General features: G+C 37.1%; 2 protein-coding genes across 2 annotated transcripts; one reads left to right on the top strand and one right to left on the bottom strand.

Moving 5' to 3' along the window:
- The first annotated feature begins 5,152 nt into the window (after positions 1-5,152).
- On the top strand, positions 5,153-17,950 carry LOC106923747 (oxytocin receptor A-like). Its single transcript, XM_014996992.2, has 3 exons — positions 5,153-6,241; positions 6,356-7,417; positions 13,681-17,950. Exons 2-3 carry the CDS (start codon positions 6,493-6,495, stop codon positions 13,941-13,943), a joined length of 1,188 nt encoding a protein of 395 aa, XP_014852478.2. The 5' UTR covers positions 5,153-6,241; positions 6,356-6,492; the 3' UTR covers positions 13,944-17,950.
- Positions 17,951-20,303: 2,353 nt separating this feature from the next.
- On the bottom strand, positions 20,304-22,718 carry cav4a (caveolin 4a). The gene is made up of 3 exons (XM_014996993.2): positions 22,366-22,718; positions 22,021-22,208; positions 20,304-21,593 (listed from the first exon to the last, which is right to left on the bottom strand). Exons 1-3 carry the CDS (start codon positions 22,591-22,593, stop codon positions 21,443-21,445), a joined length of 567 nt encoding a protein of 188 aa, XP_014852479.2. The 5' UTR covers positions 22,594-22,718; the 3' UTR covers positions 20,304-21,442.
- Positions 22,719-24,431: the final 1,713 nt, after the last annotated feature.

The following is a 24,431-nucleotide window of genomic DNA, read 5'->3' on the forward strand; positions in this document are numbered from 1 at the left end:
AATATATCTTTTAAAGTTTTTCTTTTTAACTCTTGAACACAAAAATATTTAGTTCAAGCATTCTGTCATTAAAAGTTCTGTTCTTTTTTTCTATCCAGTCTCATCTTTAATTCCCAGTTAGAGCTATCTTCACAGCGCCCAGCTGGCTTAAAAGTGCTGCATCACGGACTCATTACGAGGAGAAAAAGACCCGAACAAACAGCACTAATAAAAGAACAGAGGAAGACAAGGCCTTCAAGATAAGCAGGTGTGAGCAGTTTGCACTCTTTTTGCATCAGATTGCAGCTGTTCTCATGGCACAATCTAATTATAGCCCTCAGCCGCAAACACACAAGCCTCAGAAACGGCGGAGAAAAAGAAAAATGAAGTTCCCAGAAAATGACGCTTAGATGGTAATTGACGAGGAACGGAAGCGCCGTGGAAGAATCGCACCTCACTGTATCGGAGGAATCACGGTTGGGTTGTCATTACTAAATCAGAAAGTGCTGCGGGTGTTTTGAGAGCTCAGCTGCAGACTGGAGGTGACCTCTACATGATTCAACATTGTTCTCAACCTGAGCGCTCACAAAATGCCAGACGTTGAAAATGTTTGAGTCTTTTTAATCACCGATCACATTGGAAAGAATTTTTCCGAATTGTATGCATACCTTGTCATAATTTAATGTATGTGCCTGTCATTGCACGCTGTTCTCACTTAATGAATTTATATAAACGGAGCTATTCCTCACCCTGAATCTAGAAGATCTAAGAACTGAGATAAGGGAAGGTAATATTTATTACTTTGAGAAATGTCATTCATCGTCACCTTAGGTTTCCAATACAATGCTTTAAAAAGTTGTATTCTGAAAGTAAAAAAAGAAGCTATTTTGATCCCAAGAGAGGGCGATTGCATGGAGGATTTGAAACAATGTCAGACAAACGTGATTTTAAATTACACCTTCAGTGACTTACTTAGGAAACACTGCTGAAGGTTTTCCCTCCTCTCCTGAGTCGCAGTTATCCCCAAGACATCAAAGGCATTAAATATTTCACTCTAACTGCAGGAGTGGCAAGCAGCTGGGATCTTTCAGAAATGAAAGCTTTTTGCTGCAGCCATAATTTGCATAAACATGGACTGCTCTTCCTCCCTCTAAGATCTGCATAAAGAAGGATTTAAATGTTTGACTTTTAAACAAAACTTTTAACACCTCAGTGGATATGGACACTCCATAAATTAAAGCTCATTTATTAAATCATTCCAAAACCCGGTTTTGATGTATTTTTAGGATCACCCCACTGTTTTAGTCATCTGTGTCATCATTTAGGCAATACTTTCGACCAACAAGTCCAGGTTCCCCAAGGAAGTGCTGAGAAAAGTTTAAAAAGTTTATTTGCAAAAATAAGTGAATATGTGTAGGTTTTTCTTGTCTTTTTTTTCTCTTATTCCAGGAGGACTTTTGAGCAGAAAACAATGAATGAGGTCTCTAGGACTGGTATTTATGGTGAGTAAGAATGAGATTTGTTCTTACTGGTCCAGAGGTTGAAGTGGGATCCTCAAAAAGTAATGAAAAATCCAGGAAAACCATGAGTCCATGTGATGAGGATGACTATCTTTGAGAGATATGAAGGAAAAAAAAAAAAGATTTTGTTTCAAAAGATGTTTAAAAGATCTAGTGATGCTGGGTGTTGTTGGTTTGGCATGGACTCCTTTTCTAAAGCTGACTATAAACACTGAAAATAACTTGATGTAAGGACCAGGAACCATGGAAAAACAGTCTGTTAGAAATTGGCCTGGTGCGACTACTGTGTCGGCATTTAGGCAAAGAGTCAGTCTGTCAGCTTAATGAGGTGTTTAAGCACTTGTGAGCCAGCTGCTGCCTGCTCATCCACGTCCTCCTGATTGAATCAACAGACAGGAAAAAAAGCACCACACAAACACGGCAGTGCCCTAAATTCATGACAATCTGACCCAAACTGACATGAAAGATAACTGGTATGAGCATATAAAAGCTCCCCAGTAACCACCGAGATTCAAGCTTATTGTAAACAGTAAGATGCAGACACACCACTCTCCTTGGCTGCAGTGAAATGAGTTTGACATCAGAAAAAACTTAGAGAGCACCCACTAAGAGTGAAGTTCCTGCCTTAAATCATAGTGACCACACAGACTATGAAATGACATCTGGTGAAAGTGTTTTTGATCCCGAGTCAGAATAGCTCTTTCAAACCTTAGGACGCTGCATGAACTATTGTGGTAGCATCAAACCGTGCTACTGAATCACTCACAGATGCATGGTGCAATACAAAATTGAAGTGGATAATGAAAAAGAAGGATAATCTCTAAATTGTTCAACCTCAGCTCAAATCAGTGGTTTAAACTTGAACACATTGGGAGTTTTCCAACAGAACAAGGATCCCACAGACACATGAAAACTGCTGTAAGAATAAATAAACCATGATTCTGCAATGGCTCCACTTTCAGCTGTGTAAAAAAGTGCTAAAAAGCTGCGTATATGCCAAGAAAGCCTTTGACAATTTAAAAAGAAAGCTACAAATTCTGATGAAACTACTCAGAAAATATCCAGCCAGACCAATACCTGAGACGAGTTGAGGATTTAAATCTGTGTGCTTTCACTGCAGCATGCCCAAATGGTATATGGTGTTGGAGAAGCTGCCTTTCAGCAAAAATGTCTTGGATTTGAAACCCAGCCTGGGGTCTCAGACTGAGTTCCTCTGCATAGAGTTTGCATGTTTTCTGTCTGCATGCATGTATTACAGAGCAAGTGCATTAAAAAAATGGTTTATTTTAGTCACATGTGACTTTAAAATGTACTTCATCGCGTTCACGTGTAATCACTTGATCTAATGTGTTAAATGTATTTCAAAAATTCTTTCCAGTAGCCATATAATCATGATTAAATGAATATGAGTGATAAAAATCTTCCTTTGTTGTTCATTGTACTTTGTAATTCTAAGATAATCTCAACCAATTGTCTCTTTCTCGTCTGCTCAGCATAAATCTGCTGAACTACACGTGCAAGAATTTGAAAAGTTATGCAGAATATTTTCTATGAAATAAGGGTTCTGCTTATCACTCACATTCACCTTGTAAGATTTCAATATATTTGTCTAAACGCAAACTTTTTTTTTAAACCACAAATGCATCTAATAAAATATCATCTCACAATAAATCACCAGAACATAACAAGTATGACTGAAATACTTGTCCAGGCATTTTTTTTGTTTTGTTTTATTGTCAGCTTATTCTCATACATTGCTGGAGGTGTTGTTAGTCTTTGAAGGGTTTTATAAATCAACTCCTTATATGTCCTTCATTTAATTACTTTCTACTGTTGCAAACATTTTTGAGTTACAGATAATTATTAATTTTCGCCTAACACATCTTAGGAAAAATCAACACACAATGGACCTCCTGGTGCCACTGGAGGTGTGTGCACAACTATATGGATCAATGAAAATGCCTCAGACAAGGCCGACACCTACCATTGCATTATGTTTTAAGCACTTAGCCGCAATGATGCCCTTAGATGTTTTTGGATGAATAATAAAAACAGCCCTTTGGTCAATACACTCGGGCCCAGCCTGCAGCGTAAACAAACTAAGTGGCTTGCTCGGGGCCATGAAGTCGTTACGGCTTAATATAACCACCCATCTAATGACTCCTTACTGGGTCTGACACCCAGTTTTTATTACTGTGCTCACACACTGTGTCTTTACTTCCCAGGTAGGGTCCTGTGGACCACGGAGAAAATTCAACAAATACAAACTACATACCACCTTAATGAGCCCATTTACAACCAGCATTTTCACATATTGAAAAATATTCCGCTATCAAGTCTTCTAGTTAGTAGATATGATGTAGTTAATATTGGTTTAAAATGCATTTTTTGATTAGGATTAACCCGAAACTGTCGGCTCAGTCAGGTTCTTATTTGTGGCGTGCAGTATCTAGCAGAGAACAGAGAACTCTTACATGGGTTAAATATTAATTAGTTTATTAGCTCACAAGATTGGGATTGAGGACATGCTTGTTTGGAGCATAAACTAAACTTTACATCCAGATTTATGTAGGTTATCAACAGCCTGGATTCCTGCTTTTGTTCCGTTTTAACATAAGGTATGAATTTGTTGACCTCGGAGTGAAGGTGATTGTTAGTCGTAATTCTTCTGCGAAGAAAAACCGAGCAGAGAGATGTTTGTTGTGATGAAGGTGATTCTCGCATTCATGAAACTTCTTCATCTGGACCCATGGCAGGAGATGGAGATCGGTTTGATAATCTGTCAGTGCCTACTCAAACTTATGGAGAGGTACTTTTATGTTTTCTAATGTATCATTTTTAAAATAACTACCTATGTTGTTGTTAATTAGTCAGCTATTTATACGCAAACACATCAAGCCTGAATAATGTTTACTAGTTTACTCCAAAAGCTACAGTTTGGAAGTACAATAACACAAGTTGTTTAGCGATTAAGAGATTAAAAGAATTAACATACACTGAGCCACGATATATAAAACATAAAGCAATTATTTTAATTACCTCTTTTAAAGACTTTCAAGCACAATAGCTTGAGCAGCATCTGTTCATTTATAATTAAGCAAAAACAAAACTGTAACTACATCACAAATCTAACGCAGCATCTGTGTGCACATTATTCCTTTTCGACAATCAGATTTTGTAGTCTGTGTGATTTCACGCAGAAGTTTTAGCCTTCCAGTGTTCAAGAATAAAATCAAAAAGAAATTGTTTACCAAGCAGTAAGTGTGGTTCAATTATTCACAGCGTGCTTCCTAAACATTCGAGGATGATTCAGCACAATGCAGCACCTGCAATTGCTCAGCTGAGTGTGTCAAATGAATTGGAGAAAACTTACATTCAGTGACTGTGTACCAGGCGTGATGTTCACATGTTCACAGCTAAAGTTGGCCTACCTTTATGTGAAAAACCGTGACACGCTACCGCAGCCTCTGTTTTTTCTGACATAGTTGGACATGTGGATATATAACATTGCTTTAACACTGAAAGATGAACAGAAAACAGACAATAAAACCCAAAGAAAAGACACGGGCGTACTTTGTGTAAAATGCAATGAAAATTGCATTTCAGATTAACAATAAATTAGGATACCCCCCATATTTATTCTCACCAAGATGCATTACAGAGGACCGCATGATAAGAAGTTTGTTACACAGCATTTAAAAGGAGATCGGTCCCCGTGCCTGTGGCTCATCTTAGGTCACAATTAGGGTCAACTTTGACAACAGGATCTGTTTTATACAACATTAACATAACTGAAGACCTGTGATTATCTGTAACTGGGATATTTCAGATTCAGAAATGCACACTGATGCATCTAAGCATGAAAACACATTCATTTATCTACTTATTTAGTTCAGATCATATAACTAATGAAAACAAAATTAAAAATGTTTATAATCAAAGTGGCCTCACAATTTTGTTGCATGACAACAATAACAACTATAAAGATTGAAGTAAATTTATTTATTACCTGTATTTTTTATGTATGTATGTATGTATGTATTTATTTATTTATTTATTTATTTATTTATTTATTTATTTATTTATTTATTTATTTATTTATTTATGCTATCTTGTAGAGATTATAGTCCCAAGTCTGTAATGTTAGAGTTTTAACTGTAAATATAAGCCTCTACCTGAGATTTAGTATTTATCATTAGGGTCACAGAGCAAAATTTAATGAAATAAATATTAAATAGCACATATAGACATCGTCCTTCTATGTTCTCATTTGTCACATGATGCACATTAAAAGTGAGTAACATCAAAAGCTCAGAGATCTTTTTTTGTTTTACTTTTCACCAGTTAATAATTGGGGGCTGCGGATAGGTAACTATAGAGAGGTATAATGTCGTATACAGTAGCCCACATATTATTATTATTATTATTATTATTATTATTATTATTATTATTATTATTATTATTATTATTATTATTGTTTTATTTTATTTTTTGTTTTTTGAAATTGGAACACAAACAGGGGTCAGTAGATTTGAAATAATACAGCGTGAAGTAATGTGAAGACTGTGCACAACCAAGGCAGTTTCCTTCCGGGGAAAATAAAAAGAGGGAAGGGGATCTGCACATACAGTGGTGGGATGCACAGACCAGAACAGATCAGAGATCCAGCTGGACGCAGAGAGAGAGAGAGAGGGAGGCAGACTGCAGATCATAAGAAAGAAACGCAGCAGATTATCTCCCGGGTGAGTTTCTTTTTACCACAAATTCTTAATTTTATTTATTTATATACATTTCTTGATTTGGTTTTGAAGAGTCAGAAGCAATTAAAGTTTTTGATCTCGTTGTTTCTCCTTCAGACGACAGCCCAACTTTTGGGAGATTCAGCCATACCTTTAATGGATGACATCTAAAATCTACATCGACTGACTGCAGCCCTAACTCCGTGTGTGTGATGTGACCGCTGACTGCACAAAATCTGACGCTGGTGCGCACGATGGAGGAACTTTTACGCGCACAGGATGCTTGGGCTCAGAACGTTTCCTGGTACAACTCCAGTCATATAAATAGCACCAAAGTAGGGAACAACACGGTAAACCCTTTAAAGCGAAACGAAGAAGTAGCCAAAGTGGAAGTTACTGTCCTGGTTCTGGTGCTGCTGCTCGCTCTGACCGGCAACCTGTGCGTCTTGTGGGCTATCCACACCACCAAGCACAGCCATTCTCGGATGTATTACTTCATGAAGCACCTGAGCATCGCAGACCTTGTCGTGGCGGTGTTCCAGGTCCTGCCGCAGCTCATCTGGGACATAACCTTCCGCTTTTACGGACCCGATTTCCTTTGCAGGCTGGTCAAATACCTCCAGGTTGTTGGCATGTTTGCGTCAACCTACATGTTGGTCCTGATGTCCATCGACAGATGCTTAGCGATCTGCCAGCCGCTTCGCTCGGTGCACAAGGGGAAAGATCGCTTCTGTGTGATCGCATCTTGGATCCTCAGTCTGATGTTCAGTACCCCACAAGCCTACATCTTTTCTCTCAGGGAGGTCGGGAATGGCGTTTACGACTGCTGGGGGGACTTCGTGGAACCCTGGGGTGCCAAAGCCTACATCACATGGATGAGTCTGAGCATTTACATTCTTCCAGTTGCGATATTAAGCATCTGCTACGGCCTGATATGCTTTAAAATATGGCAGAATATCAACATGAAAACCAGGAGGGAGCACTTTTTGGCTCTCACGCCGAGGCCATCCAAGGGCGCACATCCACTGTCACGCGTGAGCAGCGTCAGACTCATTTCTAAAGCCAAGATCCGCACCGTGAAAATGACATTTGTGGTGGTCATTGCATATATTGTGTGCTGGACTCCTTTTTTCTTTGTCCAGATGTGGTCTGCATGGGATCCTGCTGCACCAAGAGAAGGTAAAATCCCATTTGTCTGTTTTCCAAAAAGATACAAGAGATAGAAGATAAATACACCATTTTGTAGATATATTAATGACTAAATACACTGGCTGACAGCTTTATTTCCCTGCTACTGTGTGAGGAAGTGTTTTGTGGCACAAGGAGCAGACTCTTGTATTCATTTTTGATTCATGGCACTGGAAATGTGTTGTCCATAAACTCTTGGCAGATAATATTTCAGCACTAAATGCTTTTTGCATGCAAAGGTCATTGTCAGAAATATCTCTTGGAATGCATGAACATTCCCCTGTTTCTCTGAGAACTGCACAAAGATGATCAAATCCAGACTTCCCAGGAGTGAAACCAGATGAATGAGAATGTCACTTACAACCTTTATCAGTCTTTAAAACCACTGGGAACCAGTGCATCAAAAGGTTCTGTTTCAAGTAGTAGCTTATATAATATCAATTTAAACTTTTTTTTTATATTTTCTTCTCCTTTTCTGGTTAGTTTGCTATTAAAGAGGGCATGAGCAGCAAAGCAGATGTGCTCCACAACCTTTAAATTGAACCACTTTGGAAAGTCCCATAAGTTCTTGTTCTGTTACAGATTTATATATTAATGTGTTATTATGTTTTTTGTTATATATGTTATATATGTTTTTTTTTTGCAGAAGTAATATTGTTGTAATGAAGATAACCTATAAAAACTCAAGATGTGCAATAAAACTGGAAACAACAATCATCATTACATATTCGGTTGTACAAACATTTCCAAAATGATGGTGTGTTTGCTCTTTACACCTGTGTTTTGTTGGCTTTAGGTGCTCAACAAAGTTAAAGTTGCTCTTGTTGTTTTTGAATTATTATTTTTAAAACATACACAGTAAAATAAATGACTTCTTGTCAGGTTAAGCCAGTTCATCTTTTTATCTTAAAAAGTAACTCCAGCAAACAGACAATGAGGTTTTTTTTTTCCCTTATGAAGCTAAATATAAAATCTAGTTTTGAAACAGAGTTCATTCTAAATAGACTTATGATTGCTTTACATCATCCTAAAACAGGAGTATCTTAGTTTCCTCTATGTGCGAAATATTTTCAATTAAAGGCCGTAGTTTCTGAAAGAACTGCAGACATAGTCTTTCCTCTTTTGCCTTTTTTATGAATGTTACGATCATTTGAGGTCTGCAGGAAGAGAATAAAGATACATCAAATTCATAAGATGTGACGATACCTGATACTGGTTCCCCAAGAACAAGATGAGATTCTGATCATATTTTTGAGAAAATTAAGAATTGTCTCTTTTGAGCATTCTTTTTTTTATTATTTATATTTTACAAATACTTTAATGACTATAAGTCTTGTATGGTCCAGTCCAGATTTCAGGGATCCATTTGTCTAATTCTTTGGTGCTCCTAATGTCCGAAAAGAATCAAAATGCCCCCTTTTTTCAGTTTGTACAAGTAGAATAAAGGTTTCATAAATATTAGAATGTTGTTTTTTTTTTTAAAAACTTCTGTTTATTATTGAAATATGTCAGGCTTGTATTTTGGATTGTGAATGACGAGCAATGATGAACAATGATGCATGACGAGCAAACTGCAGTTCAGGCTCACAAGACAATTTAGTTGAGTACGGGTAGGAAGATGTGACACAGCAACCTGATGAAAAACTGAAAATGCCACAATCCGACTCCATCTTCAAGAAAAAAACAGAAAAAAAGTTATCCAAACACTGATGATGTTCAGCTTGATTGATGAAAAAGAGGCTCCATTTTTTTTCTCATTTGATTTTGCTAATGTAAATTCATTTACTTTTGAGGTTGTTTATTGTCTAACAAAACAAATTAGACGGCTTTGTTTGTCCATTACATGTCTGCTTGTATACTGATCTACTGAAAAAAAAACTATTGGCCAATATTCATTTAGTAATCAGTTTACTGATAAGAAACCCTACTCCAGTGAAAATTCATCAAACCCCTGGCAGAGTTTGGTTTCAATAAATCTTTTTTCTAACTGGAATAAATATGAACGTTTTGGAGAGACACAGTCAGAGTCCCGGCGTGAATCTGATAGGGAATGTGCAGAGAGAGCTAAAGATTAGGGTGATGACAGGCAGGCCTTCTAACCTCAAAGACTCATAATTAATGATAAAACAGTGGAAACAGGCAAAAAGATGGACAGTAATGATGAGAAGAGCTTGATTCCTGTGATGCCAGTAAATATTTTTCCTATGATTGTTGAGAAGGCTATGAATAAGCGTCGATGACAAAAGATAAATAAACACATATTCTATAAACTTCTTTAACTACATTTGTTTCATTTCTCATTTTCAACCAGACATTAACTTGTGTGTTGAATTAAATTTATTTTACATCTAAATTTGCCAGAGGTATGAATAATTTTAGGCTTAACTGTTCTTCACCAGACAAAAATCACATATTGACTAACCAAATTGCACTTTTCTGCTACAAATGTGACTTTTACGGGAAGCAATGTTGTGTTTTACTAATAAATGATCTGATGTCATAATGTCTCACCACAAAATCCCCAGTTTGCAGAGTAAGATAGTGGAGCAATTTCTCATGGCCTTCTTTGCCTGTTTATTGTTATCTCTGTCATATGTCTGTTTTCAATGTGCCAGAGATTAGCTACTTTCTGAACAGGTTGCAAGTTCATCATACAGCACACAAAAATCATTCATTTTGCTCCTCAGGTTTGATGTCAATGTTATTTATACATAGTATATTTTAAAACAAATGTTTAAAAGAGCACTTCACAGCCAAGAGAGACAAGACATGAAATGCATTGAAAATATTCTAAAACAAAATTAAACATACATAAATTTAAAAAAAAAAGAACAAATACTATATGGCGCATAAACTCTCTTGAGGTCTGACACTCAACTTGAAGTAAAAGCCCCCCAAAAAATATGACTAAAAAGCGATTAACAGTCTGTACAGTCTCTGCAGTGCATATTTTGATACAAACCATTAAACAGACTTTGGGCAGCTACTGAAAAACCCTCATCACCTTTAGTTTTTTTCTTGAATCATGAGGCGTCTGGAATGCAAATCAAAATGTGCTTTCTTCTTTGAATAAACTAATTAAAACTCCAATTCAATGGGGATCTTGAGATATATCTGTGTTGGGAGTGTGTCCTTTTTGTCTATAATTGCATGTGGAAGACTTAGTAGAAAATAGATTAGTTATTGAGACTCTCCGCACTTCAAAATACCCTCTGGCAGGACATTAAATACCTCATTGCTTTCATCATTCTGCTCTGTGGCTGTGAAGAAATAACTGTCTGAATATAGAGGGCAAGTGTATAACTTGGACTGCTGCATTATTATTTTGTGGATTACAAAAACAGAAACTACATACATAATCAAATCAATCTGTCCATGCAAATTATTTACTATAAATACATTTTTGTGACAGTCGTTCTATCAAAACAAATTTCATACTAATAAGTCAGAAAATTTAAGCATGAATATAAATTCTGTGGTTGCAAAACATTCACCCAATACAATCAATGTACTTTATTCTGCTTTGTCCTGTAAACATTTACTTTAGGAAAACAAACAAAGTAGTGTTGGTAGATGTCAGCTCGCATTAAAAGGTCATGGGTTCAAATCCCAGCCTGGGGTCTTTCTGGATGGAAATGCATGTTCTCCCTGCACATGTTTGGGTTCTCTCTGGGTACTCCACCTTCCTTCCACAGAATAAGAACATGACTGCTGGCTAGGTTTCCAACGGGGTATAGACAGTGGGTGGATGCAATTTAACCAGTTTATGAGATCTTTCCTCATGACATTTCAAAAGTAGGTCTCATTCTAAATCTTGGTGCAGAAGTGCGAATAACTGAGCCTGTGCTTTCAAATTTACTGCAGATTCTTTGAAGTTTTTCCACTCTTTGTTGAGATGGGTGCAAGTTTAATTGGTGAATGTTTTTGATCAAATTATGAAAAATTTAGCTCTTAATTAGATGGCCTGGACATCGGTAAAATTGTAAGATTGTGGAACCAAATTTGTAGAGAGGAAAAATATTTTTATTAACTTGTAAATGATTGTTTTAGTGCTTCTTTTAACAAACAGATTTCCCTTTCTCCTTCATTAAGTTGTTAAAAGTCATAGATAAATAATAATAATAAAAACAGCCCACCATAATGTTGTTGTTTTATTAATAAAATCCCAGAAGCTCGAGTGAAAAAAACAAAAAAACTTCACACTCTCTCAATTTTGGGACTTTAAAAGAACTGCATTCCATATTTCCATGACATCCTGCACCAAATAGTCCTTCAGCTCTGGACAGGCTGTTTAACTTATATCTTAAACAAACGGCTCTCATACTTTCGGGTCATTTTTTAAACGCGGCACAAAGCAGAGAGCTTTGAGCAGAAAGCCCGGTCCTGTAGGGAGTCAGAGTCAGGCAGGAAAAGAGCAGCTCAGCACTTGAGGGGTGAAAAAGACAATAAGTACTAAATCTCCCACACGCCATTAACGATTCAGAGAAGAAGAAAAAAAATATATTTGGAAGTCGTCCATTTTCCACTGTTTGAGCTACTTTCTGCCTCAATGTGCTCTGCAGCTATATATGTAATCGGCTGAGTGGATGGGAAAATAAGGTGCTTTTTTTCCCCCTGCAGGGCGGCCTCTTTTAAAAACCTATTTGTCATCTCTGTGTCAGCTTGACGATCCTCTATTCGGCATCCATTAACCTTTCGTGTTTTTTATTAATCCTGAATATTTTGGAGGGTGTCTAATGTGAGGGTTCGTATATTTCTAAATGAAAAGCGATTTCAGTCCCAACAAGAAGGGAGATATATCAAAACGGGGAGATAAAAACTGCCCAGTTTTACTGCAAGCCACCGCCCTGCACACGTGTACATGTGGAATCTGCAAATATTAAATACATTTAAAGCAATTGGCCACACAAGGCTTACTCCTCAGTGGGGCAAGTTCCTCTGCCCACTATTTGATAAATGAAAATAAAAGGTCAAAGTTGAAGTTAATCACACTTTCCAAATAGCTTTTTTTTATTCATAAAGCTGTAATTCAGTTTCTGTATTGTCTAGATAACATTTTGTTGGATTTAAAATAGGAATATATCAAAAATCTGCAAACTGTTATGCAGAACAGAGTTGTAACTCTGAGGCAGTTTTTGTTACTCAGTCAGACTCCCACCTATGCTGGCAAGCTGGTGCATAGATGGAGGTGATATTCCAGTGCACATTTTATGCAGTAACTTCCATTCCTGTAAAAAATAAAAAATAAAACAAAAAAATCTAATGCCAGGATGAAAGGCAGTGGGGGTTTTTCTAACATAATTAAACATAATTAGGAATATGGATATTTTATAGCAGCTTTAACAAGAAGCAATATAGCAAAAATAGTTAAAGATGATGAAAAGAACCTTTACAGCCTTTTCTAAAACCGATTAGTCTCAGTACATCAGTTACCCTGGTGAAATTATTCACAGCCTGCTTCCTAAACATGTGAAGCTGATTCAGCAGATCTGAACAACAGCGCGAGGAGCTGCCAGGGCTTTGCTGAGCGTGTCGAATAAATAAATAAAACATACATTCAGAGACCGTTGATAAAATGTAATGTTCTTTTTTTTTTCAGCTAAAGCAAAGATTATCTATACTGGCAAGGAGGAAAAAGTAGCAAAATTTTGTAATAAAGTATATGTTCCGTAAAATATATCTGTTTTAAATATAAAAAATTCTATTTTACAAAATAGAAGAATATTTGTAGAATATTCTATTTTTGTTTAAATATATTTTGATAAAAATATGTACATATTGTCTATATTTTTAGATATGCAAAAATATTTGTATATACACATAGAATATTCTATGTTGTACAATATTCTATTATATTCTATTCTACAGAATATAAAAGTTTGTAGTATTCTATTCTATTATGAAATACTCTTAAATTGAAACTTAATTTATTTTTTGCAGATTATAAATTAGTTGAATTAGAAATCAGTCCGACTATTTATTAAAATTAACTGTTAAACTGTTTAATAAGGTGTCCTAGCTACCTTTCCTGTCAAGTTGCATGCATACATCCATACTTTTTTAAGTAGTCCACAGGTGTCCATAAGTTCTGTGTTAGTACCCCGTAACTACCCCATCATTTCCAACCCATATTATATATTGCCGTTATTGAAATACAGGCAGGTTTTTTTTCTATTTTTGTTCAATAAAATGTTGTGGTTTGTTGTTTTAAATGCTTTCCCTCTCGACTGACTGTAGTTTTCCTTTCCTTGTAGACATGGCCTTCATCATCTCCATGTTGCTTGCTAGCCTCAACAGCTGCTGTAATCCCTGGATCTACATGTTCTTTGCTGGTCACCTGTTTCACGACCTGATGCGGAGCTTCTTCTGCTGCTGCAGACACTATCTGGCCGACTCGTCCTGCCGCTGCGACCAGCAGTGCAGGCACAAGAGCAGCTCCTCCACTTACGTCATCAAGAACGGCAGCAGTATGAGGAGTTTGACTCACACTTCCAGCACAGGGGGGCCCGCGCACTGAGCCGGCAAGGAGCCATCCTAAGCTTCCCGTGGCTGACTTGATCCAGCAATCATGCAAGGCCTTGGTTGAGGCATTTAATCATCGACAGCAGAGCTGATCTCGCCACGGCACAATGCTTGTTGTCAGCCATATTAAATTAAGCCAAACAGAGAACATAAACCTCCTGTCCGGAAACAGCCCTGCACCCTGTGATAACAGAAAGTAGAACAAAATGCCATTGTGTCCAAAATGTGAACTAAATGAGCTGCAAAGTGAAGTTCCAACCAGAACACATTTAAATTCAGCAGGATGTGTTCAAACGTTCGCTCACGGCTGCAGTTGGCTCTGACAGGACCAGACGGGACGGACCAGACTTTAATCGAAGATGCCAAAAAAACAAAAAACAAAAAAAAACTGACTTGGTGGGTTTCATTTCTTTCTTTGGTCACAGAATGAGTAGGAGGAAAGTAATTAATGTACACTGTTGTTTACTGTGGCATGTTCAAACATATACATCTGTGAGATGACAAAATAGGACAAAATATAAACTAGATGTTTAGTTAACAAGACTTGTCTACTATCTAAGGTCAAACAACTGTAAACATTCTTTACACTTGTTTACAGTGTTTTTGAACTTCAGTTTTATAGATTAAGGGCGTATTCACACCTGACACTTTCGGCCCACTTTAAACGGACCAAAATATGTTTCCCCCGTTGGTCTGAACCTTTTGTTCAGGTGTGAATACACTGAAGCGAACTCTGGTGCGGACTAAACAAGCAGACCTAGACCCACTGTTTGAGGTGGTGTCCAAACAAACTCTGGTGCATTTCCCTTCTAAGTGTGAACACAGACCGGCCTCAATATGAGCCAACAACAGGACACACACGACATTTTGGACTTCATGAGCCACCGTTGCTGGGAATTATGGTAAAAATTAGCCCTTCAGTGTTGCTACTACTACATGTACTGAAATCATACCTGTTCTCTCGTTTGCTGCTGCAGTTTCATTAAATTCTAGTTTTTTTTCTGTTTTTTTTTTTGTTTTTTTTTGATATCCTGTTACCTACTGCTTACTGCAGCTACTTGAAAGTTTGGCCCGTTCCTAACTGAGTCAGATTTGGAGGCTACTTTGCTCTCACACACATTTTCAGCCCTGTCCACAAATTTTCTGAGGGACAGAAATCGGAGCTTTGTGATGACCTTTCCTGCTTTTGTTGTCTGAAAAGCTCTCTAACTAATGTGCTGGTATGCTCCCGGTCATTGACTCAAGCCTTAATTTCCCACCTGTTGTCTAGTGATGTTGCTTCCTTATTTTTCACAGAATGTTCCTTCCTTCTGAGCCAATCTGTTTTCAGATGTTTACCTCTTGCAGCAAGACCCCCCAACAACACAGTTCTGTCACTCCTGTACTTCACAGTTTGGATGGTTTTCTTAGGGTTGCAAAATTGTTCCTTTTTTCCTGCAGATGTGACGATGGAAATTATGACCCAACTATTTAGTTTCAATTTCCTCAGACAACAAGACGTGGCTTCAAAAAGTCATTTTTATGTTGCCTTTGTAGTAATGGCTTCTTTCTGATAGAGCCGCCTTTCAGCTCATGTCAGCACAGGACTTGTTTTGCTGTCGATAATGACCCCCCTCTCACCAGATTCGGACTGCATCTTCACATTGTCATTTTCTTTTGTTCAGAGATTGTTTCACACATTTTGCAGCGAAACAGATGTTGTCTCTGGGGCTCAGAACAACGCCAATGTCCAGCTGGACAACCTCAAGCTGTTTTTACTTGTGTGCAGTCGGCACTTTCAGGCACCCAAAACTGAACCAGGCTTTCAGAGAGCCACAGTTTTCAACCTGATATTTTTGCAGTATTTCTTTTTAAGTTCACTTTCACACAAGAAGACGGTGTGTTTGAGTCATCACCTCAAAACACATCCACAGGTGTGTCTCCAGTTGTTTTGCGGAACTCCTGATAGGTTAATTAGTCATCAGAATGTTTGTAAATTGTTTAAAGGTAGACTAATATAAAAGTCTGAATTTAAAGAACATAACAGAAAAAATCCTAAAAAATATATATCTATTTTATTTGTCTTTCTTTTAGTAAATATAAATAATGAATAATACATTAATGATTATGGTTTATAGATTTCCATCTACCCTAAAACAGAAAATATTTAAGATCAGACAAAAAATGTCCGTTTTCTTTTCTGTTACTGTGTATGTAATTATCTGTTTTCAATTGTAAATTAATGTATAAATGCATAAGTCACTTTGATGGTTTTCCAACTTTAAATCTGAAACTCGTACACTGATAAAACTTTTTTCAGCATCGTTTCCTGTAGCTGTGATACATGACATTGGTTTTCACAGATCTGTTGACTAGTGTAAATATTTACTTTTCAGAAAGTTCCTCATTTGTGCTGTTTTCTCTAAATGTTCTGAGATATTCACTATTTTTGCAAATCTTCAGAATGATGTGTGAAATGTGCCAAAGCAACTCAGAAAACACGTAATAGGAATATTCTCTCCAGAGGTTTGCCTGATGTTCAATAAAAAAATTAAAAAAAAAAACATAACAGTAAAAAAAAAATGAAATGTAATGTCTGTGCATGGGTATCTGCAGTCAGTGCCATGTCAAAGCTCTGTAGAAAACCATCCTGCCAATTTGTTTGGGAGCCCTGTGTGTGAAAATAAATCATCCAGTTAATGATTCGGGTTAAATGGGATTAGACACATCAAAGGCTAACCTCAGGAATTTTGTCTAACCATCCTGCATTTATCCAGACTCGACTTCAAGTCAGAACATTGCTATACTTCAGAAATGATGAGAGCTGTTTTCCTCTGCTTTTCTTTTATACAGAAAACTGGTTTATAGTGACATAGTTGCCTCATGACAGAAATCGAAAGTTCAAAACACAGGAGCAAACATCTAATTGGCATCCTTCGTGATTTTCAAAGCCTAATATCGCAAATTTGGATTTCATGTTACTGGATATAAATTGCTGAACCCATAGTTATTCATACGGCTGGCAGAAATTAAAGAGGTACCCATAAAAATGTTTTAAAGCGACATACCCGGAAACATTTAAAATCATCTTAGCAGCGGTAGTTTGACCAACAAATGAAACCATTCCTAAAAAATTCCAGGGCTGCTGGTGTTCAAACTGCAGAAAAATATTTTTTTTCACCATAGGTGCTGTGTGGTCCCTCTCATACAGAAATTGCTTGCTTTAGTGCTTATGAGCTGCATGTCAGTGACCAAATTTTCCTTAAAATAGTGAGACAAGCCCATATGTCCAGACCCTGTTGAAATAACTGAGCTTTCACTCCCGTTTCAAGCCAGAATTACTGCCGTGAAATGGTTCTGACTACAATTTGTGACAAAAGTGTACTTGGATTGTAGCTCAGTGCTGAAGGAATTATCCCAAATTATGGACAACATTGGAAGAGAGAAGTAGAGTGGCTCAATCCAGCCCCTAAAAGCAATTACGAATTCTGTTTCTCCACTTATGTGTTATTTTGATCAGCACCAATCACATACATTAAATCGGGGGTCAGCAACTCCAGTCCTTGAGTGCCACTGTCCTGCAACGTTTGGATCCATCTCTGCTCTAACACATCGGGGCAGGATTGCTGATAAAAGTTGCAGATGTTTGTTGATTCTTATTAAATATTTCCACCAGAAAATTGTGTCATCTTTTAAAAAAGTGCACAATTTGCCTACTTTAGATCTTAATTTGTAACATAGGAGAGCAAAAGAATACACTGTGGATTTGTTTATCTCTATCTTGTCTGACTCAGTTTTTTTTTCCTTTTCTTTTTTTTCACTCTCACTTTTAAGAAACTTCAAACACACCTAATAAACATGATTCTTTGTACATTAAATGTGCAATATTGTGTGTGGTTGGTTTCAGTGCAGATGCAAGAAAAACAAAAACACTTTCGTGATTTCACAACTGAAGGATATTTAACATTGGATTTAATCTTGATCTTTCAGCATAATAAAATCCATTTTAACTTGCTTGTTTAACTGGTTTCCTTTTTACTGTGTATAGAGCTCTGACAATGAGTTTTTGATGATGTCCTTTCAGAAATATTCACACACTTATGTTGTCTTTAAATGAGAATAATGATATTTTATTTTACCATTAATAAGCTATTTTAAGCTATGTGATAAAAACAAATCAATCGCTTTCATAATTCATAAAACTAATTAGCCGAAAGGATTGATTCCTTCCCACTAACCAAATATTATTTCATATTCAATAGGGCACGGAGGTTCTGTGTATATTTTAGATTAAATGTATTTAGCATCACAAAAATGATCTACAATATAATCAATAATTTTTCTATTGTTGAGAAAACATTGAAAATTACACAAAGACAAAAGAAAAATACCTACAAATACTAATAAAAGTTAAGAGGGTGTGTTTTTGTTAAGAAATTCAACAATAAAATTATTTTAGTTGAAGTCTAACTTTCCTATAAGTTGCTTGTCTCTCAATAATTTAAAGAAAACACGTTTTACAGCCCATATTTTTGTGTTCTAATAGGTGACAGAATTTAAGAACAGAGAGGAGGAGCAAATAAAAACAGAGACATTAAAAATTTCAGAACTGCCTTTGATCTTTTCTCTCCCAACACCAGCAGCCAAAAAAAAAGAAGAACTGAGCATCTTGCTTTGGTCTGGAGTCAACTTTTATCTCACTAATGGAAGCGATTAAGACTTCTGCTCATCCAAGTCCAAGAGCTGTATTTTATATTTCTCAACTCAACAAAATCTTGGCACCACACCTGTGATTCCTGACACAAGGACTCAGAGACTGAACCAGAACCAAACTGGTTCTGGTTCAGTTTGGTGATTCTTTAGTTCTGTTTCTCTTGATATGGGTTATGTTCACACCGCAGAGATTAATGCTCATTCCCAGCTTTTTGTTAAATCAGTTTTTGTTGTTGTTTCGCTTGGTACAGGTCACATATAAAGGAAAAAAATTGGATTTGGGCCACTTCAGGCTGCAGTGTGAACATAGCCTTAGTCTCTGAAGTCAGCAGCTTTCAGGAAATGAGTGATCAGAGGATGCTGATAAATGCGTCATAAGGAAACTTGTAATAAAACAGGAGATGAGTCACTTCAGACAGCCTTAAATGTATTCTGTAGCTTTCCGTGACCCCATTCCCCAGGCTTGAGAAAGATGGAGAATGTAAACTATCTGTTCCTGTAAATATGACTATCTCCAGGCTGGAACTGTTTTCACTTTCAAATGTTCAAACATGGAGTTATTCTACTCAATAGATTGGTTAAAGGGTTAGATTGGAGGACTTTGTCTAGCTCCGCAATTAAAACACAATATGACAGATGGATAAGAAAGGACTTCATAAATCATAAGTTTCTGTGAAATACACGCATTCACGTAAAGATTATTTCTGTCACGATAAAGTCAGGCACCCTGGTTTGAATGCCGATCCCCGCGGTATTCTATCAGCTGCAGAATGTGGGAAATCCTGTGTATCAACAATAACAAGCTTCCATAGGAAATACCAGTCTGAACAGCTGAAAGCAACAGTTTAATCTCAGGACAAGGCCCTGCTGACAAACTTACATAAAATGAGAAACTGGATACAGTACCTTGAGCACACCTTCTTGTTCTCTGATTTTTCTTTATTTTCTCTGTTTTCTGCACTGTAGAAGGTATTGAAGCTATCAGAATCAGTTAATACAAGCCAGTGGATGGAGAAGAGCGACAATGAAGAGCAGTTGAAGCAGTTTTTATCTCTAAACTTTATAATTATGGTACTTGTGTGTTTTCAACTAGGAAATCTGCAGAATGTTCTCGCACTTTTCCATCAGAAGACTGAAATTAAAGAGGGACTGCACTGCAAGATAATCCATGATGCATAAAAAAGTCACTTTTTGTGGGGGGGGGACAATGAAAAAACGCTAATTAAATGACATTATATTCCGAGATTTATTGTGTAGGCTCCCTTTAAAAGTGCTCAGAAAGATATTAATGCTGATAATTCACTGACTAGCTCCAAATGCTTCTTGTAGATAAAATAATCTTTCATCTACTTATTCAGGCTTCTTCAAGGATCCTGGATGTCATTAGATGTCTGGGTTGTTACAGAAACCATTTTCACAATGAAGAAACCAATTGCTGTTTAGTTCTCATCAATGTTCGGTCATGACAGCACATAATTATGAACTCGTTTGGAGTATGACTCCAAAACATCACGATCCTTAAAGTCTGTAAACTGTGGTGGAAAATCTCGCTGATAAGGAACATAAATTAGGGAGCTTTTTCAGATTGGGTGGAGGCGACTCATGCAATCATGTAACCAAAGATAAATGAACATTGTTTATAAATGCTTAAAAACAAAAAATGCGATAACTGGAACCTCCACTTTAATGTCAGAAGGGAAAAAGTACAGCCTGTCTCATACAAAGAGTCATCAAAATGATTTCAGACCGTGGGCATGATTTTTAGGGATTACATCAGTGCATAAACTACACAAAGCTCTAAAAAGATTAGCATTTTTCACATTCTCAGGTATTTCGCTGAAAAACGTATAATGCCTTGCCAAATTATTATCCTTTGATCTTTTATATTTTGTCACACGAACTCCACTAAATTAGTCTCACTGAGATTTTATGTCACTTATGCTTAACACAGTTTAAAATGTAAGTCATTTACAAGTTCCTAGCTATGTTTTAACAAATAAAATCTGAAAAAGTGCTGAGCAGATCTTTACACAACCCCCTTTACTCCGACACTTCTAAATGAAATCACATGCAACTAACTTCTTCAGAAGTCTAATCTAAATACTCCAACTGTGTGTGTATGTGTCTGTTATGTAATCTCATTATCGATGCTGATGATCTACATTAGTGACTCTGGAGGAGCTGCAGAGAACCAGGTCATGGGTATTGGAGAATTGGCTGACAGGTAAACAAGTTGGTTTGCACTTTATGGAAGAGTGGCAATAAGAAAATCAAAAGAAGAAATGTTTGCAGGTTGCAACAAGCCATGTAGGTGACACAGAAAACAAGCAGGAGACCTGATTTGGGCCAAATGAGACTAAAAATGGATCTTAATGGCCTAGCTTTCCACAATATGAGAAAAGACTTAAACTGTACCTCACCCAACGCGTACCATCACCAAAGTGGTGGCAGCATCATTCTGTAGGGATGAATGGGAAGATAAGAAAGAGGATGTACCAACCTAGACAAGCCACTAGGATTTTAGCTGGAGGTGATTCATTGACTCATAGGTCTAAATACACACACCACACTTTTCAGATATGTATTAAATGCTCTATAGCACAAAATCAATATTAAATTCATCAAAGTATGTTGTTGTAAAAACACAAAGTGAGAAAAAGTTCAAGGGGTATGAATACTTTTTTTTCCCAGACACAGTATATATTATTTTATTAAACAGTCAAAAGTCAGTGCTGCTTATGTTTCAGTCCAGATGAACAGAACTTTGTCCACATCATCAACACATCCAGCCAGCCTCTTGGGTCATTCTTTGGCCAGGTGTATACCTAAACCTCCACAACATTTTCCTGCACTCGTTAGGAATGGGACCACAACAATGTGCAGCATGACGTCCCAGAAGCTCTGTATCCAGCGGTTACCGATGAGGACACAACGAATACAGGGGCGAACCATCCTGTCGCAGAAAAGGAAAACACAGACATTACATAGGTCAGCTGGAAACATCCAGATATCGTTTATGTTGAAAAGTAAACCTTAGAAACCTCAAATTAAACATCCGCTTTACAGTGCTGTGTGGAAGTATCTGCCTCCATGCATTTTTTTTTCTTTTTTTCCAAAAATGAAAAACCAAAACAAACTGAATTAGTAGTTTTCAAATGGTAATTTAATCTATTGATAAATAAATCAAAAACCATTATTCAGATATTGTTTGTCTTTTAGTTATGTTAATAATCTTGAGCATTAGTGCCAAAAATAGGAACACGGGGGAAAATACTTTTTCAAAATGTTTTCACAATTTTTTGATTTGCTTTATTTTGAAAAGTTATACCGTTAAAACAATTTCTTAAATGAAGCAGAAAAAAATAAATAAATCAACCTACCAAACGTGGAAGCAGCTGAGGAGGCCAAACAAAAGGCCAGAGATAGCTGACATGGGAAGGGCCAGCAGAGCGGTGACTATCCTGTAAATCCAGACCCTGGACACTTCAAACAGAGCATTGCTCCAGATCCAAACTCTGTCCCCGCTGCGCACTGATGGCGGCTCAGCTATCACATCCTCAAACCCTACCTTTGAGTCAAAAGGACTAATTCAGTCATCATGAACAGTTAACGCTGATGAAGCGCTTTATAAGCTAGGGAAAATGCACTGTTTATGGAGTTTTTTAATCAAATTACGAATACAAAAAACATAAAATCTTTACTAAGCTACTGCAAGATTGTTTTACCTTGAGGCAGTCATTGATACCTCGGGCGTCCCGTGAAGTAATCAGTGGTTTTGTGTCACTGATTTCCACCAGAGTGGATGTGTGAATGTTTTCCTCCTCATCCAGAGAGGGTTGGGCTCTCCATAACGTCTGCGGTTCCTCCCCATCTTCAGACTCTTCAAGGTCACTGGAGTCCCCCAGATCAATTTCCACTTCCTCCGAATCTTCGTCTTTCTTCAGGGTATCCATTTAAATGCCTGATAAATACGAAGAAAAAGGGAGCAGAGAGGGTTGCCCGTCACTTTCCCCAGCAGCCCAGACAGAAGGCCACTGACCGGACCCTTCCAGTTGGCTGAGCGCTGAGGTTATATTGGGAACGTTACAGTGGCCTGGGTGGTATTTACAGCTGGTATTTCAAGTGAAGATCATTTTCCTGTGCAGTGTGGAGGAAAGAAGGGGTTGAGGAGGATATAAATACTTTAAACATGATCGTGGCTCTGTTTGCACTGAAACACTGTAGTTTAAATGTAGTCATGGAAACAGAAACAATGCACAGAAATATGCACAGTACACACAAATACAGAGGCAATAATGAAGCATTTGACCAAAGATTGTGGGATTTCATTCATTTCACAGACTCTTGTTTTTGTTTGTTTGTTCAAGTAGGCAGGGCAGGGACTTGAAGTATGAGACAATACTGCCTCCTTGTGGAGGGAATCCGCCACTTCAACTGTAAATTCAAAATTATTTTAGTGTGGCCCACGTTTTGGAGCAATCTCAATAAGTTCATATTTTCAAGTAGCTATACATGAATTTGATAAGTTAGAGCATCTTATTTTTAGTTTCTGATAATATTTTATCTTCATGCTTTGAAAATACTATAACTCTCTCCCAACTGTTTTACCTAAAAATGTGATCATGGCATTATTTTGACTTGTGTCAGAGATATCGCTAAAGGAAAACTACGTCCACTTCTAGAGTAGAAAATCATAATAAATAAGTAAGTGAATGTTGCAACACAACAGCATATTTTCTGTCCTCTCTTCGTAAAATCCATGCATAAAAAAAATACTCGAGCAGGACCCAACAAATTCACAGGAAAGGTCGGTGCCTCTGTGATATCACTGGAAAATTACATCAGGCTGTCATTGGAAAAATCTTGAGTTCCACATACAGTTTCTTTTTTTTTTTTTTAGCATGAATTTTTTCCATCTACTGTATAGGTCACCTAACGTCATACATTTATAAAGATCTTTCCTTTTCCTTCAACTTTGGACCCATTTACAGCTCCTTATTAGAACACAACAACCCAGAAAAATTTAGGTTATTCTGCAGCCTCTCATCCTTTCAGCCTTACAAAAATGATGCTCATGTAAAATTATTGTGAGGTATTGTGCTCCAGATTGACTTGAAAATAATGTTGCCACATATGAAAACATACAGGCTACACTTCCAGTGCTCTTAATTTTACTGCATCCCCAAAGGGATAAGAGGAAATAGAAGCAAGATATTTCCATTTGAAAAAAAAAAAAAAGCGAAATAGTAGTACACAATACATCACTGTAAGTGCGAGACAAGCTGTACATTAAGTCATTGTTGTGTTTGCTTTGACCACTGGAGTGTTTCCATGGTAAGGATAAAGTCAGATCGCTGGATGGAGACAGAAAGAGGACACGGAGTATTGATGGCAGGGAATTTCCTGACTCGGTGCAGGAGACGAAGGCATGCTAATGGACTGCACATCTAACCAGATGGAGCTTGTTTGTTTCCGGCTGCACAGGTGAGGTCGACAAAGTGTGTGTGTGTGGGTGTGTGTGTGTGTGTGTGTGTGTGTGTGGGTGTGTGTGTGTGTGTGTGTGCATGTATGAGCGTGTGTGGGTGTATGTGTCTGACTGAAACAAAATGGAGTAAATCCTGAGAAAACGATGACTCGTCACAGCTCTGATATAAGTAAATTAACTGGATTTCTCTAGAAAATTAACTATTTCCATGTTAAGCATCTACAATAATACTAACCTTTTTTTTTTTTTTTTTTTTTTTTTACAAATTTACATAAGTAATATTAGATGATAATAACAATAACTAAT

Source organism: Poecilia mexicana, unplaced genomic scaffold (assembly GCF_051168715.1).
Source record: "Poecilia mexicana isolate PSO_F unplaced genomic scaffold, ASM5116871v1 scaffold_5, whole genome shotgun sequence".
Taxonomy (NCBI): domain Eukaryota; kingdom Metazoa; phylum Chordata; class Actinopteri; order Cyprinodontiformes; family Poeciliidae; genus Poecilia; species Poecilia mexicana.